The 18,683-nt window shown below is 35.7% G+C and overlaps 1 protein-coding gene across 8 annotated transcripts in view; it reads right to left on the reverse strand.

Moving 5' to 3' along the window:
• Nucleotides 1-18,683, reverse strand: part of AHI1 (Abelson helper integration site 1) — a 101,063-nt gene that overhangs the window by 9,031 nt on the left and 73,349 nt on the right. For 3 of the 8 annotated variants that reach the window (XM_054821169.1, XM_054821168.1, XM_054821170.1), the window contains exons 20-23: nucleotides 15,150-15,208; nucleotides 9,653-9,718; nucleotides 7,194-7,356; nucleotides 5,654-5,754 (exon numbers count right to left, since the gene is read on the reverse strand). In XM_054821169.1, the coding sequence (XP_054677144.1) occupies nucleotides 5,654-5,754; nucleotides 7,194-7,356; nucleotides 9,653-9,718; nucleotides 15,150-15,208 (389 nt within the window). Of the gene's footprint in view, nucleotides 1-672; nucleotides 3,958-4,618; nucleotides 4,723-5,653; nucleotides 5,755-7,193; nucleotides 7,357-9,652; nucleotides 9,719-15,149; nucleotides 15,209-18,683 lie in introns of those variants that run through there. The other 5 variants (XM_054821175.1, XM_054821174.1, XM_054821176.1 and 2 more) reach the window with 5 other exon arrangements.

Here is an 18,683-nt window from a genome sequence, read left to right on the forward strand (position 1 = left end):
TCATCTTTTCTTTCTCCCACAGATATTAATTTGCTTATAAATGAGATACCTTTTCTTTAAATGGCTCAAATAATACTATGGACACAGGCATAAACATTTTTTGAGACAGAATGCATTAGGAACCACAGAGGTGGGTTTGGATTTGAAAAAGAAGGAGCTACCAGCTTATGAATAATGAAGCACCACACATGCTTAAGACAGAGTAATTCAATTTGAACAGTACAAACTGCATTTTAAAGGGAAAACAGAATACCTAAAATAGGAAACAACACAACTAAAAAGCTGAAATACATTAACATTGGGTAATGTTTAAGGCAAATGATCCATTCCTAGTAGATGGTACCATAGTAACATTTCCTTCAGAAGGATTTCTTCAAGAATATTCAAAGTAATTACTACTTTGAAAGTAGGATTTGCAAAGATGTATTTATTCTATAATGCCTCTTCAGCAGTTCATGTGGAAGACTACACAGCAGCTTTGCAGACTGATTCTAGAAAAGCATAGTTTCTTTCAGCCCAGATGTCAATGCCTTTACAAAGGGAGATACGTAATCACACTAGGAACGAATGAAGGCCGGAATGATAAACTTCACTATAATACACTGTAATTCAACTGAGTATCACATTTTTGTGGGTTTGCAACCTCTCGACTTCAAAATGAACACACTTCATCAGGTGTTGAAAGTCTTCTGCTCTATTCACTGCAAGGGTTCCATCGTATTCATTCTTTCATGTTTCCCTTATGAGCATTATCACATCTTCCTAGTCCCTCCTCCTCATAAAAGATAATCAGTCACTGAAGTGTTCCCCAGTAACCTGAAGAAAAGCATTATTGAAGTAGAAAACAGAAACAGCATGAACTAAAAACCAAAAGTTTTTGATGAAACTACTAGAAATATCTAGCTAGTATTTTTTGAAATATTTTTGAGCAAGTTTTCTATGCTTTATAAATTTTTAGATCTAATAAATAAATTTTAAGCCCACAAAAACACCCACATCGAAAGAGCTCAAGCCTAGGGGAAAGGCATCAATTGCCTTGCAGGTTAGTTTCAGACACACTAGGCTAAGTATCCACAAAGTCTGACAACAGCCTACTCTGGGGAAAGAAGAGTGAGAATATGAATTATTTATGTGAACAGTGATAATCCCAAACTTTGTTTAAATATACATGGAATCAAGTTTTGATGATCTCTGGGTATATTATCCAAATGTGCAATAATAATGTGGTTCTTGAAGGTAACCCTTTTCTTTTCATGCTTATGACCATTATTTTACACTTTAACATCATTTTTCAAAGATAAATACACTAGAATATTTTCTTACAATTGTAATGAAATTTTAAATTTCTGTTTTGTTTTTGTCCATTACTACTTCCCACTATTCTCAGCCTTGAATTGAGTACTAAACATTCAAAATCCAATTAAATGCATTTTATATAGTGAGTGGTAGGTCATCTTAAATTATAAAAAATATCCACAAGGTTTTGTAGACAGCAGAACATTTCTGCCTCCCCCAAAAAAAGGCACTCTATTGACTTTGAAATGTCTCTGATTTGCCAAAATTTTGCAAAACCCAAATTCTGGTTTCAATTAGAACTCTATCTGAATTCCTGTCTTTTCTGCCTTCATCTTAAGGAACCTGAAAATAGCACATTTACTGGAGAAGCCAGATGACAAGTCTGTCTCTATTTCTTGGGATTCTTCATCGGTGCAGTGAGACCTGCACTCCATGAAATTTCTATTGGCAGTTTAGATGTATGTTGTAATTAAAGATGATTATGACCTAATTTTGTGGCTCAGGAGTTAAGTAACTCATAAGGCAGGAAAACAAGGTTTGCATAAAATTATTATGTTATGAATGCAAAGCTGATGGTAGAAAGTATTTTGAAAGCAGGTTCTTTGAGCTACAACTTTTTTTATTATTTGCAAAGATTAATATTGAATCTTGAGTATTACACCCTCTTTTAATGTTAATGATTCCCTTTTATTCACTCATCATAAAGTTCTTAAGATTAGCTAGATATGCATTTATAATATCTGCAGTTGGAAAACTATTTCTCATTAGACTATCTGATATTCTCAGTAATTAAAACCATAGCATTCTTCTACATTTTAAGTGCCCTATTTAATCTTGTATGGTAGCAAAATCTCAGAAGTAACTGCTATGATGATTTTCACAGTACCTGTGTTTTTGCAGTCTTAACAGAGCTAAATATTTAAGTATTCCTCAAAAAAACCAGAAAGAACAATAGATATAGCTAACATGGATATAACTAAGTATTGGGGAAAACACACTTGTCACCAAAAAACCAAACATAACTAAAAAATTCAGTTATATTTTCCTGCTTGTGGTAACAACATAAGCAACAACTTAATTATTTGATAAATATTTTTGGACTAAAAAAAAAAAAGCAGCTTAATTTTCTGCCAAAGCAAAAAAAAAATATCATAGGGTATTACAAAATAATGATTTTTCGTATTTCCCATGTAAAAGAAACTGGCATTTCCAATTCACCAACAGCTCTAATACTGAAAAAAAAATGAAAGTAATAGGAAGAAAAGTTGCTGTGTCACTGCTGCAACACAGGAACTGCCATAACCGATCAGCCCCCTCAGTGGTCGTCTTAGCAGTTTTGTCTCAGAAGTATCTGGTATTGCCTAAAGCCGAAGTGCTGTAGAACTCTCCTTCATTATGACAAACAGTTGAATGACAACTTGTTTCTTCTATGCAGCACTCTGCAGCTTTTGTAAAACCATTATACTTCAAGGCATCACAAGTCTTACAGAGAGATTTGATTCATCATTCGATTCAACTCATTATCTTCTTGGTGATTAATATGGTGCTTATGTAACTTGAAATAATAATTTAAAAAAATAATCAGCCAGATTTGTGTTTCCCAGTCATTTAGATGCTTTTGGAATCTCAGCCATTACCTCAGCCTAAAATGCGTTATTAAAAAAAATAATCCCTGAGCGCATAAGTTTAATAGTGTCTTGTGGTAGTTAGGTTCACCAGGTTAGCTAAGCATGGCATAAGCAAAAATTTTCTTCTACCAATATTAGATGTGCTCCATTCCAGCTTAATGTTTCCTGATCTTGTTTAACAGCAGGAAGGGGGGAAAAAAAAAAAAAGAAAAGAAAAAAGAGCGCATCCAATTCACCTCTCTACACTATGTATCATTTTATACATTCTCTTCACTGCTCATCCTCTGCTAGTTTAATCTTCTAAGTATATCCTCTCACATAATTTTTTCCGGGACTTGTAAATGTTTCATTACTTTTCTCTGGACCCTTTATGATTCTGTAGTGCCGTTGGATGCTGTGCAAGATAAAAAGCAGCATATTTGCTTGGGTTTGGACTGTTTCTATACACTTTATTCATTATATCTTTTGAATACCTGTATGTACTAGATAGACTTTACTACACAATTCCAACTAATTATTAAATATACAGTCAATTTAATTCAATGTGCCACTAGAATCAAACTAAAGAATATTTTGATGAAATGTCACTATAACTGAGTGTTACAAAAAAGTAACAAAAACTATTGTTAAAATAATATGTCAACTGTAGACACTTAAGAAAATATAAGCTATCAAAACCAATCAAATGTTACTTCTCACAGAGTTGAATAATAAATACTGATTATAAACATTAGAAATGCTACTTAGAGCACATAACATTTTTTTGATCCAGTAAACCAACTAGATTTCTACTAGATTAAAACAGAAAAAAAGATGTCGCTAAAAATGATCAAGTCTTTAATGACACTAAGTATCAGAGCACTTCTCCCTGTTCTAATTTGGGTATGAGTGAAACTGGGTGAGTATAGCAACATCCTTCTGGATACCTTTCTTGCCTCCAGCAATGTAGACAACAGATAAAAGAAATCTTCATGCTTTCCAGTAATGTTGTAATTTTTCCTGTATTTGTTCCACTCTGCCTTTACAGGAGTATCTGGAAGTAATGCACCCTTGTCTTTCTTGGACAATAGTTTGGCTATGAGTTTCTCAGCTACAAAGACGTAAAAGATACTTCTGATGAATTATTACTACTTGGTGTGGTGATTAATTCAATTTTTAAAGTATAGTTAGAAATAAAACACTTAGCAATTCGATTTGTAGCAGTTGGCTTCAGCAAGACTGCCAAATGAGTAATCTGTACTCAATAATTCATGAAACGCTACCTCTCTCTATTCACCTATTAAAAAAAAAGGTTAATAGAAGTAGCTTTGAGTGTTTTAACCTGGAACATTGCAATATGTATTAATGCAGCAAAGATTACATAAATCACCTGAAAAAAGAAAAAAAACCACCCATAACTAAGTTACATACCCTACTTTTTGAGTCTTTCAAATCAGATGCAAAATATTAGATTACATTTCAGAAAACTACATGGAAAAGTCAAGTCATTTGAAAGAAATCTGAACAAAAGTCACTTTTAAATTAGTTATGTTAGTACCTTTGACTAAATGAATTGCTGTGGAAAGCACACTGAAGGATACATTTTTGAACAACAAAAAAAATCTTCAATTTTAACAGTTATTGAACTAATTTCTATGACTTTTTTTCCCCCCCTTACAAAGTATCCCATGTTTTAAGACAAGCATCAGTCTTACTTCACAGAAGGGGAACATAAGCTATGCAAAGTTTCTAATCTGTGTTTGTCTAGAGAAGTGAGAGTCATTCGGCCTGCTTTGCACACAGCAGTATCTCTAAAGATCTGAAAAAAAATAAAATAAAAAGTCAAACCCCTATTTTTTTCCTTGACTAAAAACTGGCTGCTGTTTCTTTGTTCTTCTGTACATACTGTATTCTGACTGCTAACTAAAGTCATAGACACAGGAATGCTGCTGCATAAAATATAGTCTGTGATACGTAAACAACACAATGCCATATGCAATTGCAACACAATATAAGTATACGGTAGGAGTGGAGAGATGTTAGATACAGTCAAGACAAAAGCTCTTTCCTTTACTCCTCCAAACTATGAAAGTCTCTATAGTCCACCCCCTTGAGAAACCTACAGGATGAGTGCAGTCATTCACATCAGAGAACCATCGGCAGCTTTTAAACAGAAACATCCATTGACAAGTAAGCACATTTAGATGCAGTGTATCTCATGGTCTGGTAATAAGGCTTTATGACCACACTGTATATCTTTAATTAGGATAGTATTACACAGACTGAAAAAACTCTTGAGAGAAAAACATCACAGCTTTTTCCTAAGCAACCTGATAGATACGGAAGTTTCACGGCACAAAATTTGAAGAAACTGTGGGCAGTGCACATTCCAAGACAGTCAAGTGCCCAAAAGTATGTCAGGTTTTGACAGATCAGTGTTGTTTCTTCATCCATTATTTACATCAGGTAGCTCTGAGAAATACTTGTGTCAACCTTGGAGTCAATAGGAGATTTGCCACTCATTACAATGCTGCAAGAGTAGGCAGAATATTTAATTGCCAGATGATGGAACAGCTGGTTCCACACAAGACAAACATTAGACATCTGCTGAAAATCTACCTGCTTGCCTGGAATGAGGTCTATACATAAGACATTTTTCCAAAAAGGATGGAAAATTAATACAGTCCACCTGGCACACAAAGGACATAGTCCAACACTACTTACAGAATCCTTCCTTCTCAAATTATTACCTTATGTAGTGTCGGTGAGCCTACCTCTGCTTCTGTTATTCCTTCAGGTAGGAGAGGAGCAGAATCTGGTACTAATTCTGGAGGTTGTTCTTCATATTCTTCTGAAAACAAGATCCATAATTCACCATTGTGAGAGCCATGAAAGAATTATGAAAGTATCTATTTTACGTGAACAATCATGACATTATGATATAGCCAATAACAGGATGTGAACTGAAATAGGTGAAAAATGTTTGAAGCCAGACTTTGCACAAGAATTTATCAAAATTCGCCCATTAATTTTTATTTATATTAGCAAGCTTAGATTTAAATGTATAGGCAATTATATTAAATAAAAACAATCAAACATTTACATGACTAAGAACAAAGTCCATACTGACAGCAATGCAGCTGATACTGAACAAATGTATCTTGTGATTCAATAAGAGGGTCACCAACTGAGGTAGCAAATTATATACCAGGGTTTTTTTGCACAGCTGGACAACTGCCACTTTTTTTTTTTTTTTTTTTTTTTTTTTTTTAGAACAACAGGCCATCGCTGAAGAGTCTTCCTACAGACTGCTCTTTGGCTTATTTTGCAGGAAGAAAGGAACAAGAAAATGCACAGGATGTGCAAGGGGATGACAAAGGCAAAGAGCAGTAGTTAAGCTAACTTTAATTACCATCATCAAGTTAGCACAGTGTTATATCCAAGTTTTTTTTAGGGAAGAGGCATAAATACTAGACTTCACTTGAAGACAGGGAGGAACTAGAAAATGGGGGAAAACATCTTGAGAAATGTTGTGTTAAAAGATTTCTAAACACCAGTATAACTGATAGTTTGATAGTTTAGGCAGGCAAATGAATTTCTTGTAGCCTCCGACCACACGCTATGTCCGCAAATTGAATATTAACAACTGTCAGGACACTGAGCACCTTTACATCAGTTGACTCAGTAGGATGCTGCTTATATTATTTTTTCAGATTCATTTAGATTTTATTGTATTACTTTAATCAAAACCATTTTAATGACAAGGACCCGGTAGCAAGTTCAGATATGAGAGTTAACCATTACTGTTCTTTTAAAACTTCATACCGAAATCCACCTATTTGGGAACTGAGCATTCTCCATTAGAGTAGGGGGAAAATAGAGAGTTTTTACAAAAGTAAGTGGTTAGATCTAACAGATATTACCTAAGAAAAACCTAAGATGTCTGTAAAATGCTTTGATGTGTCCTAAAATGTCGCCAAGGTAAGCCATGAACCAGGTGAACATATGTAAGAAGAGACGAAGAATTGATCCAGTTGACTGATAATTAAGCCAGTACTATATAAGCTGGAATGTTTAACTCCGTGCCAGTATCTTTGTAAGTCAGGTATGCCAACTTGCTAAGTGGTTAGCTAACCTTATATAATTTCTGCATCACAATAAGTCATCATTATGCCATCTGCATGCTGCATAAATTTGTATCTTCAGAAGAATAAGCAGTACAGCATGGTAAAATCTTGGACCATCAGTTAAACCCACACCGGTATACCAGGAAGACAGCAGTAAACTTACTTTCACCAGCCACATAATTAGCTGGAAAATAGCCTTGCTGTCCATTTGCTAGGCTGCCAAACCACCAGTTATCATTATCTTTGTATAACACTTGGATAATGTCACTGCGATGGATGGTTAGCTCATCTGATCGATGCGCTGTGTAGTCATAAAGAGCCACTACCTAAAAGAGAGATAAGAGCACCACAGCTTTATCACAACCATGCCACAGAGAAAAAAGCGCAACATTCACTTCCTCTTGCAGAAAGGCAGCTGAAACCAAAGCTGCACTTTGGTAAAAGCTGAGGCTGTCTCAAGTTTTGCTAATGGGATCAGGGGTGGTGGGAAAGCAGCAGGAGAGGCAAGATAAAGGACTGTGGGATTGTAGAAATGGTTAAGAACATTCAATTCACTAAGATTAGCTTCAAAACAGCAGCTGTTAGTTTTATAAGCAATTTACTTGTGAAGCAAAAGGAAAAAAAAAACCACTTCATACATTTACTTTCTCAGAATTGTTACACCACCTTCAGATCCCATTCTGTGTGTGCTCATGAAGCATATGTGTTCGAATAAATACTTCAACAGTACGACAGTTTTACCGAAGGAAAAATTTAGTACAAAAATGTCATTGCAAAGTTTTGCTTTGATCACTCCACTTTTTCTTTTCTTTTGTTTAGAAATAAGGATTTGCATATACAATTTTACAAATATCTGCCAAAAATATGTTTATATTCCATTTCACATAATAAATCCATTTGCCAGGGAAATACAGTACCATCTACACTCTTCTGGAGAAAAGTACTAATAATGGTCAGCGCCATGCATACTAGATAGAATACATGACCAGAAGCCTGAATATGAAAATATCAAGTATAATTTCTTATTTATTTCCTATGCCTTATGAACAAAACCCCATCCTGACGAATTCAGAGCAGAAAAGACTGAAAACAAGTGAACTGAAAGAATAAGGGAATTGCTCACTTCCCTCATCAGAAGCGAAGAGCAAAGTTATGACCTATTTTACACAAAGAACACTGCTTCCCTACATATAATCTTCACCTCAGATTCCTCTACAAAATTGTAAGAGGTCAGAAACAGGGATCATTAGGACTGATAGGAGGTTATAGGGGATTGAAGGAAACAGCAAAGTTATTATGAAGATAGGGATTTGGAGAAAAAACTTCATTTTTTTATTACTCATGCATGCATTTAAATCCTAAGACTGCTGAACTGTGCAGTGCTTTTTATATTTCTATTTCTATTTTGAGTAAGATCACTTATGAGTTACGTGTGTAAAACTATAGCCAATGTCGTGTATTTTCGTACTTCCACATCACCAATTAAACAGATTAAATCAGTTATGAATGGGAAAAGATGGAAATTATTCTACTATTGTAAATTCTATGTGGTGATTTGTGAGCTGGTCAGCAAAGAACTACCATCAGCATAGTTCTCAGTAGACGGGAAATTTATCTAACTATGCATTCAGTAATCCTGAACTTACATAGAGAAGCTAAACAATGAAATATCATCCTTTATCATAACTCTCCTCCCTGTGTTAGGAAAGCTAGTACAGTAATTACAGGTGATGTTCAAATATAAAAATATGAACTTCAGACTAGAACCAAACTAAAACACACTACATAGATATATAATAAAGAACTGGAAGCTTGCATGATCATGTAAAGTAAGGGGTGCTCTAACAGTCCCCACTTAAGTGGCAACAGTTCCTTAGTGATAGCACTATGAAAAATCATGAGGTCACTTAAGGTAAAAAAAAAAAAAAGAAAAAAGGAATGTAATACTAATTACTTGGCAGCATGAAAAACAATGAAAGGCAGAGCAACAAATGCTTCTATCTGCAGTGTCTTTTGTAAGATAGTTCTAGTGTAAATGTTTTGGGTTTTGGAAAAGAATCACAAAAATTTAGTAACGTGAAAACACTGCCAACAAACAGTTCAAACCAATCAAGCAAGTCTCTCTCTCTGTCTCCCAGAAATAAAAAATTAAAATACCAATGTGTCCTGTAATACAATTGGTTGAGCAAGCCTGATACTTTAAAATAAATGTGGAAATTGCCATTATATGCTCTGGAGACAGATGATCAGAAAATGAGCATAAGGGGATACAGGAAATGCACCCCAGGACCAAAGTAGTATGTAAATCTCTCACAAATATGCCTAAAGCAATGGAATTTCTTCTGGTGTGACATTCAGACGTGGTAAAATTCTGTCTGGGTCCAGGCTCAAGGGAAAAAAAAATCTATATTCATCAAAATTTTACAAAATGATTTTTCAAGAGTGATATAAAACCAGCAGTAACGTGGTTATGGAGGTTATGAACATGTTTGTGAGAATTACAAAATCCGGCGTAGCAAAAAGAATCCTTGGGATCACGCTAAAAAGAAGCATGTGCTTTCAAAAGCACAGATACAATGTAACAGGTATACAATATACTGCAAAAAATTACACTATACTTACTGTCTCTTGCTCGAGTGGACAACTGCTTCCTCCTCTCCCCCCCAGTGCAGCCAGGTGGTCATCATTCTAGAAGCAGAAATTATTTTAAAACTTTAATATGAAGTATTTTGATAAACTATAATTTTGAGTAAGAATTATCTGCAATAAAATACTTTTTTATAAAAGAAAAAGCAGAAGTGATGTTAAGCAACACTGAGTAATATTGGCCATGTAGATATTTAGAACAAGAAATTAAGTTTTTCAAGTATGTACACTACACTAAAGACAACATGGGGGAAGACAGAGGATTGAAGCCTATGCAGTCTCAGCTTATTTGCATTGCAAACACCACAGTAGATGTTTAAGAAGTTGTTGCAGTGAACTTTACCTCTGAACCAGTATGCAAAAGATGTCACTTTCATATAATGGAGAATTTCAGGTTGGTTTTAATAACCAGTACTTTCCATTTAATTCTAATTGTTCTGTCTTTATCACTTACTCTTTAGACTTCCAATAAAGTCAAAGGAATAGCAGGTACATAATGCAACAATTAGGATGTGCCTGTACCTACAAAATTGGGTTTCTGTCAAACAATAGAATTCTTCAGTCGAAAGAAGATTTAAAACAGAAAAATTATGAAAGTTAGCAGAGGAACAACAAATTAGAACCAAGGAAGAGATGGAAGTCCTTTGCTGGAGTTACATAATTTTTTCAATGGCTTATTTTGAAAGGGGAAACCAGTTTCCCCTAGATTTTGTGTGCATCAAAGGATATGAACTACAATACAGAATAGAAATATTACACAGCAATTAAAATATTTTAGAAGAATCAAATGTGAGCTTTGTGAAGTAAATATTTCCACCCATAACAGATTGTACCACATTATAAACAACATTAACATTTGAGAATTTCTATCCAACATTCTTCACCTTTTTCATATTTTACAGCCTCTCTTTTAACTGTCTTTTGCATGAACTTTTTTCTCTTCTATTGCTTTTTTAAAACATATATCTAAAATGTATTGCTCCTTTTATTTTCTGGGGTTTTTTTTAATTTTTATTTTTTTTGTTAGAGTGATCCAAGGAACATCATTACTGCAAACCTCAGCAGAATAAATGGCATTCTCCAGAACAGAGATTTTTGCCCTCAACATTGTTTTCCTAACTTAGCTAGGATTATCCCATAAGGGAAAGAAATCACTGATGCTCCTGAACAGAAAGGTTCCATCCAGTCTCCAGATTGTTTCAGTATTGCCACAGTAGTTAGACACACGCAGTACGTACAGATGAACACAGTATAAAAGCGAACAGTTGCACTCAGCTCTCATCATATATCAAAGCATCTAGGCCTACCACCTAAAGAGTTCTGAATAATTATGTACATACACGGGGGGGGATATAATACATGTGTAACTGCCTGATTTGATAAACAAATTTTGAACAAAGACCGATGGAGCTGCAGTTCAGAGTATGTGGCTTGTTCAGTGGTCTACTGCTAGTTAGCACTACCTTACAGGTTTCAGCTAATTCTCATTTTCCATTCTCAAGGTTAAGAGAACTGTGCAGGCAATGTGCTTAGCCTGTGGGATGGGAGTGCCTCCTGTTGCTCAAAAATGATTCATCAGAATTATTAGCAGTATTATTTGGGTATCTACTTCAGGTACTCATATTGCCCCATTATTGTGTCTCAATCTGTCTCTCTCTCTTTTTAATAAAGTATTTGTGTGCTCTCAAACACTCAACGTAAGAAGAGCTTGAAGAAAGTGAGCTGTTTGGAAATAACAAGCTAAAATCCATGAGTCATCCTGAGACTATGCTGAATGTTCTCAGACACCGTGTTAAATTTTTAAAGAACAACAATCCAAAGAGTTGCCTCTTAAAGAGATACACCGAGCACGTCAGGGGCTGCACACACACCCTACCTCCAGAGGGAATCACCATGTCTACCTACCACAAATGTGGCTCCTGCAAGGCAGCAGAGCTGCCCCTGGCCTGCCATGCGATTTCTCTAGTAGTGCCAACTACCAGTTACACTCCCAGCAAATTTTTTTTTTTTGTGTGTGTTGCGTCACAAGATTAAGCCATGTTTTCAGGCTTCCAAAAAAGCAGCAGACATACAGAAACATATAAATATATAGTTCTTAATACAGTATTAACATCTCCTTTTTTAATGCAAGATGGAAACTAGTTAATACTTTTCTTGCATCAGAGCAGATATGGGGCTATAGTTATGTTCTGAGGAGTTGGTCTTTTTGGGAGGCAGACCGTCTGTGAGAAACAGGAAGAAAACGCTTGCTGAAAAAGCCCACCGTGCCACACTGATTTTGGTTGAACAAAGTTGTTGGGAGCTTTCAGCATAAGGAACGTCCTCAGAAGAAGATAAATAGATCCAGCAGTTGATGCAGATTTCTAGACCCCAGAATATCACGCTGGTTATCCACAACTAACCCACTTAGATAGCCGTGACCTTTCTAACACAAAACCAAACAAAAAATGTTTTAGTATGCTAATACAAAAAAGAGCATTGCAAGCAAGTGTAAACTGAAATAAGTTGCTGTATCAAGTGTCACTGATTCCTGATAATGGCACTAATTAAACTGTTTAAGACTACTTCTTAATTGGGCAGCTTCAGTGATTGTGGTAATGGAGGTTTTGCTTTTATTCATGCAGATGTTTAGTGGCCAACAGGATTTAGGCATTTGATAGCACATACTCCCTTAGGAGAAGCAATACTGAGTAAGAACAAGTGATACGTTATTACTGCCTTTTCTATAAAAAATTCAGCATTTCATTTCTACTAGTGAACAAATATATTTCCAATACCACAATACCAAAGTTTTAAGGAAAAAACACAGAAAACATTTAAAGTTTACTGGTGGTTTTATATGCTTCTTCCCTATATGTAAACAAATTCTTCATTGTAACAGAATAAACATACAGATTAAGTCCCACTTCTAACTAGTCATTAACTCTTAATAACTACACTGGGAAAATAAGCTTTTCGAAGTATTAGTCTTAGGCAGACACTACACATACCAGGGTGAACCTCAACATGTGGGCATACAGGGTCAAAGCCACCTGCCCTCCTTTTCCCATCAAGAGTGACAGACTCAGGTGACATGAAGAAGGACAAACGTCTGTTTCTTGGATGCTGCCCAGTGCCACGGCTTCTCTCCACTCCACCTCCCTACACCTCCTATCTGCCAGAATGGAAGAGAAACCGGGAGTGTTGCTTGTGCAAACACTCCAGGAAAGACACAGGGAATGAGGGTTAAAGCTTCTCTTTTCCGTTTGGTAAATCTGTGCCTCAATGTGTAATAACTTAGGTTCTGAGACTGTTACCTTTCGGGGGTTTTGTTGTTGTTTGGTTTTTTTGTTTGTTTTCTAGGTTTTTTTAAGGGGGTTGGTTTTTTAAATAAAAAATATGAAATGACCTTATAGTGCTCAAAAAACCCATGACTGGCTTAAAAATGAGATAATATTTAAAACATTTAAAAATTTTACAGAATCAATCTGAGCTTTTACAGTTGCCCCATTGTTTTAATTTTTCCTTATAAACCCAACAGTTAGAAATTTACTTAATCCTCTCCTTCCCTAAGGATGTCATGCACCTCTCTACCTCAGTAACTGACGTTTTAAATGATACACTAAATAAGCTGAGACTTAGCATAAAACAATTGAATATTGTTAGCATTGTCATATTTCTGTTCTTGTTCTCTAGTCCAATTAATTGTCAGTACACTCCTAGCTTGGGACACCTAACTGTACAAATTCAGTTTACAGGAAACAGAAGTACAAGGACAGTATTAACAGCTAAATTAAAATGATTCTAAAAGTATTAATTGCTAAGAATATGTACTCTTTTTTGGTCTTAATGAATCTGTCTGTAGACACTGTAAAGTTACGTCCTTAGGCTTCAGATGACTACAATCCTTATTTGATTACAGCCCTTCAATATTTAATGAGCATGGGAATCTATAATCTGCCTAGAGGTAAAAAACCAAAACTGTGCCAGCCTGCACTTTATTGAAACCTGCAATGTACAAACAGAAAACAGAAATCCAAACACAGCTGCTGCTGTAAAGCCTACAGGGATAAATAAAAAAAAAAAAAAGGAAAAAAGGGAAAAAAGATCAATTCAGAAGCATGTGAAATACTCCAGCTCCTGAAATTATTCAAAAGCTAAATTATTTCATCATTTGTACATATGCTACTTTCTTGATATAAATTACTCGGTTTACCTGCACTTATATATATTACTGCATTTATAACAGAAAAAGTAACAAAAATATTCAAAACCTTAATTTAACCCTCTCAGAAAAAAAATGTTTTAAATTACCTGCTATTTAGTATTTTTCAAAACAGTTGTTCCTGTAAATGTTTATAGAGCTTGCTGTGATGGAGAACACTAAAATAGTGATTGAACAATTTATACTTTTTCCTAAAAATTACATATTGATGGCTAAAAAACCTGAAAATGTGAAAACAAGAACCATTTAGCCACTAACAAAGGAGCAATGTTAAAACCATACTTTCAAAATTTCTTGGTGAATCTTATGTATCTTATGAGCCTTCCACAACTCTATTAACATATTCTGCTGAATAAGGTAGGTCCAAAAAAAAACCAAAACCAAACCCAAAACCCACAAAAAGACCCCAACACTAAACTGACCCAAACCAAAACCCCAAATCCAATCTGTAAAACAGCTATAAATGATCCAAGTTAATTTATGTTCTCTGAACATTTCTCTGAAAAATTACAATTAACGTGCAATTAAGAAAGAATATTAAATCGTGGCATTCCATTCATGGGTGCAGGAGGATTAACATCTCCGGTACAACAGGCCCAGCCTTCTAGAGCCACACATATGTTCAGTGTTCAGAAGCACTACTTGTTCTTCCTTCACTAGTCTCTCCATATGTTTTGTGTTTAATCCAGGTTTATTAAGTGTATAGTTGGAATTAATGGCATTTACAGATTCTGTCAGATTTTTACTATGGTGATCAGGAACCAGAAATAAAGCAAGCAGCAAATATAATTACTAGAAGTTTCCAATCAATATTTAACAGATAAACAATTAAATAAACAGAGGATAGCTGTGATTTCACTTGTTACAAAGGTGAAGAATGAGTAAACAATGAAAACATGGTGCTGCAAACAGGATTCAATTTCAAGTTACTGTCCCAGCTTTATCCCCCTACTTTATCAATGTCTGTATTCTTAGTCATAATCAAAAACACAGGACTGTGACTTTAGCTTATTTATTTCTAAACAACAAAAAGTAAATCATGAAAAAATAGAAAGCTTTTAATTTGCAGATATCTGATCTTGCTACTAGCTGGCAGAAAAAGCTTATTTGCCCACGTAGACAATTTGCTTGAAGATACCTCTTTTGTGAATAAAGACAGGATTAAAAAAAAAAAAAAAAAAACCTCTCTCTACAATGAGAACTTGTGAATAATGACATTTTATAGTTAAACATCGATTTAAAAAAAAATGCAAAGATAGAATTCCTTACCGTCTGTAGTCTACCCAATAGTGTTCGGCTAAGAGGATTTCCTACTGGGCTGAAACACCCTGTGAAAAGAAAAGGCTGTGAATTTTCTGCTTGTTATCCTTTTCCATCGAATAAACCATTTTATTTTAAAATCATTATGTTAGCAGGATATGTTTGACAAAATTCTAATGAAAAGCAGCAGCATCTTTCAGTCACAACTATGCATCCTTCAGTCAGGAACAGTTGGAGGGTTTATTTAACTAACAGACCTGACATAAGGTTAACTAATCCAATATTTCCATTCAAATGACTTGGAGAAATAGCTCAAGCTATGTCCACATGCCACCTCGTGCTCAAAGCTGACACTATTATCTAGGCTGTATTGCTTTTCTCTTCATTGAATTTCTGAGTAATGCATACAAAGTTTTCCAACAGAAATGATCACAAAAACTCTCAAAGGAATTACTTCCTTATTTTATCTGAAAGAATAACTATGTCTATTGAGTAGTCCCCTTTGATCATCTGAGTTCCTATCACAACACATCTTGCTGTTTATTTTATTCACTCTCTACATAGTGCATTTGAACAAGTACTTGTAAATTCGTTTCTTTTCAAACTATTATGTTAACTACTAAGCTCAGGAAAATCCTTTCATCATCTATGGATTTATCTTTTTTGTTATTGGTCTCCTCAGCTGTATACTTAAGAAAACATCTTAAAAAGAAATGATACAAAAATCTGAAAATTGTTGCATACGACAGTGAAATACGCTACTCCTTTGCTGGAGAACAGTTTGTCAAGCATAGAGATGCCAGACAACACAGAGTTAAGCTCACTGGATTTTCTCTGTGAGATGCTAGATTTGAAACAAGTTTTGTTTTCAAAGAAGAAAAAGTTCTGAAAACTCATTTTCATTTGCCACTCTAAAAGCCTACTCTTCAGGAGTCCAGTATCTGGATAAAGAGGACTTTTCAGATTCAGCAGTACTGGCACAGCTCCACAAGGAAGCTTGCACAACTCCACCTACAGTACGCTTTCTAAAGCCTAGTGGTTTAGACTTTCACAGGAGACTTACTCATAAATGTTTAATGATTAAGATATCTAAATATTTCTAAATATAAGAAAAGCTGCAAGCTCAAACAGTCATAGTTAAACCATGCTCCTGCAGGTCTTCCGCACGTGAATAATTTTATACTTGTGAGAAATCCTAAGTAAATGCAATAATTGATTTTTCAATTTTCTGTATGAATTACAATTCTTGTGATCTTAATAATTTCAAAAAAGCTTGTATAAATTCTGAAATACTTAGTTTTGAAAGGCTTACTTTGATTTTTATTACTTTTTCCCATCTCTTTTCAGAAGAGGAAAGAGATGAGAATAGAAACAGTTTTCTGAATTCAACCTATACTGAGAGATGGTAGACCGGAAGCTTAGCTTTTTAAAAAATAAGCTATTTGCTAAAACATTTGTTCAGCACTAGCACCAAAAATCAGTAGGGATATTCATAGGATCACAGGATATTCTGAGTTGGAAGGGACCCATGAGGATCATCGAGTCCAACTCCTGGCTCCACACAGGACCAGCCAAATCAGAGCATATGACTGAGCGCGTTGTCCAGACGCTTCTTGAACTCGGTCAAGCTCGGGGCTGTGACCACTTCCCTAGGGAGCCTGTTCCAGTGCCTGACCACCCTCTCGGTGAAGAACCTTTTCCTGATACCCAACCTAAACCTCCCCCGTCGCAGCTTCACACCATTCCCTCGGGTTCTGTCACTGGTCACCAGAGGGAGGAGATCAGCGCCTGCCCCTTCGCTCCCCCTCGTGAGGAAGCTGTAGGCCGCGATGAGGCCTCCCCTCAGTCTCCTCTTCTCTAGGCTGAACAAACCAAGGGACTTCAGCCTCTCCTCACATGTCTTCCCCTCTAGACCCTTCACCATCTTTGTTGCCCTCCTTTGGACACTCTCCAATAGTTTTATGTCCTTTTGGTACTGTGGCGCCCAAAACTGCATGCAGTACTAGAGATGAGGCCGCACCAGCGCAGTGTAGAGTGGGACAATCACTCCCCTAGACCGGCTAGCAATGCCGTGCTTGATGCACCCCAGGATACGGTTGGCATATTACCCCTATTGTTATCTACATACTCATACAATTACAAAACAAGCTGCTACAGATACAATACTACATATGGTTATACTATTGCATTACAAGTGTCGTATCAACTCTTTGATTAAAAAAAACATAACAAACTCAAACCCAATGTCTGCATGATACAAAATAATTTTTTTTAGACAGTTATGTATTCTACCATAGGATTTTCAATTTGAGCATTGTAGTGTTGTGCCATTTCACACAAACTTATTCTAAGTTAAAAGCTGTATAAAATACATGATGAAAAACAGTGCTTGTTTGGAAAAATCTTCAAACTTTAATTAAAAAAAAAAATCTGTATTTTTATCAGTAATGTCATTGACTTTCTCATTCTCATAAGGAAAAGATTTATTATCTCCAAGTACTTCTGAACTATGTGTTTACGTATGTGAGTATTCCTATGTAGTCTCTATATTTAGCTGCTTGTGAGATGAAAACTTTATAGTTAGAAAGATACCCCCAGCTAAGCCTGAATAAAGGGCAGTGGAGACCTGTTCTGCCGCAAGCATAGGAAAGAGACAGACGTATAACTCACAGTTACAGGGAGTGCTGTACTGAATTCTAGCAGCTGGCACTGGTTTTGACTTGGTGTTTTCCGTGACTAGAGCCTTCTTCTGAAGCAAGCAGGAAATTATTACTTCGCTTGATGTGTAAACACTAAATAGACCACAGTACACTTGGGTCCAAATATTCTATGTGCCACAGAACCAATGCTGTTTGTTCATATTGATCCTACCTACTGGTTACCCCAAACTAGTCTTTACTGTTATCTGTTAGTTGTTTTCAATTATCAAGCATTCCTTTAGTAGCTCCTACATTCAGAACAGTCAAACTGAAAAAAAAACAAACCAAAAAGAACTGCTCAAATTTTCCTCATTCACAAAACAAGTTCCATTCAGCAAGCAAGGGAATATCCATCCCTTCTTTCTCAAACGATGCAGCAGATTTTTAAAGCAATTTTACACAGCTATTGGCTTGACGTGGTTCCATGCTTGATGAAGCACGTCAATGACACCAAGCAGGTGTGCCTGACAGCCTCGGCAACACTTGCTTTGGTTATCTCTGATCAAGGCTGTGCAAACTTTTCAACTACTATAGTGAGGTGTTGAAATTGAGGTCAGGACTGCAGAAGGACATTTTCACTTCTCCCAAAAAATGAAGTTTACAGGACACTGTGACCTGTTGGGACTCTCACTTAGCCTGAGCTTATATGAAGGTCATTAAATCCCTTGTAAAGTCAATCCTGAAAAAAACCCCAACACCCAGGTTAATCCAGACTGTCTTATCTTAAGGATGCTTCAGAATCAGAAATGGAGAAGCATTTTTTTGATTCAGAGGGTTTACTTGAACTCTCCAACAATCCTTTTTCTTAACAACATTTCCTGTCTTCACCTTCAAAACCCTGTAT

The sequence above is a fragment of the Grus americana genome, chromosome 3 (assembly GCF_028858705.1).
Source record: "Grus americana isolate bGruAme1 chromosome 3, bGruAme1.mat, whole genome shotgun sequence".
Lineage (NCBI taxonomy): Eukaryota > Metazoa > Chordata > Aves > Gruiformes > Gruidae > Grus > Grus americana.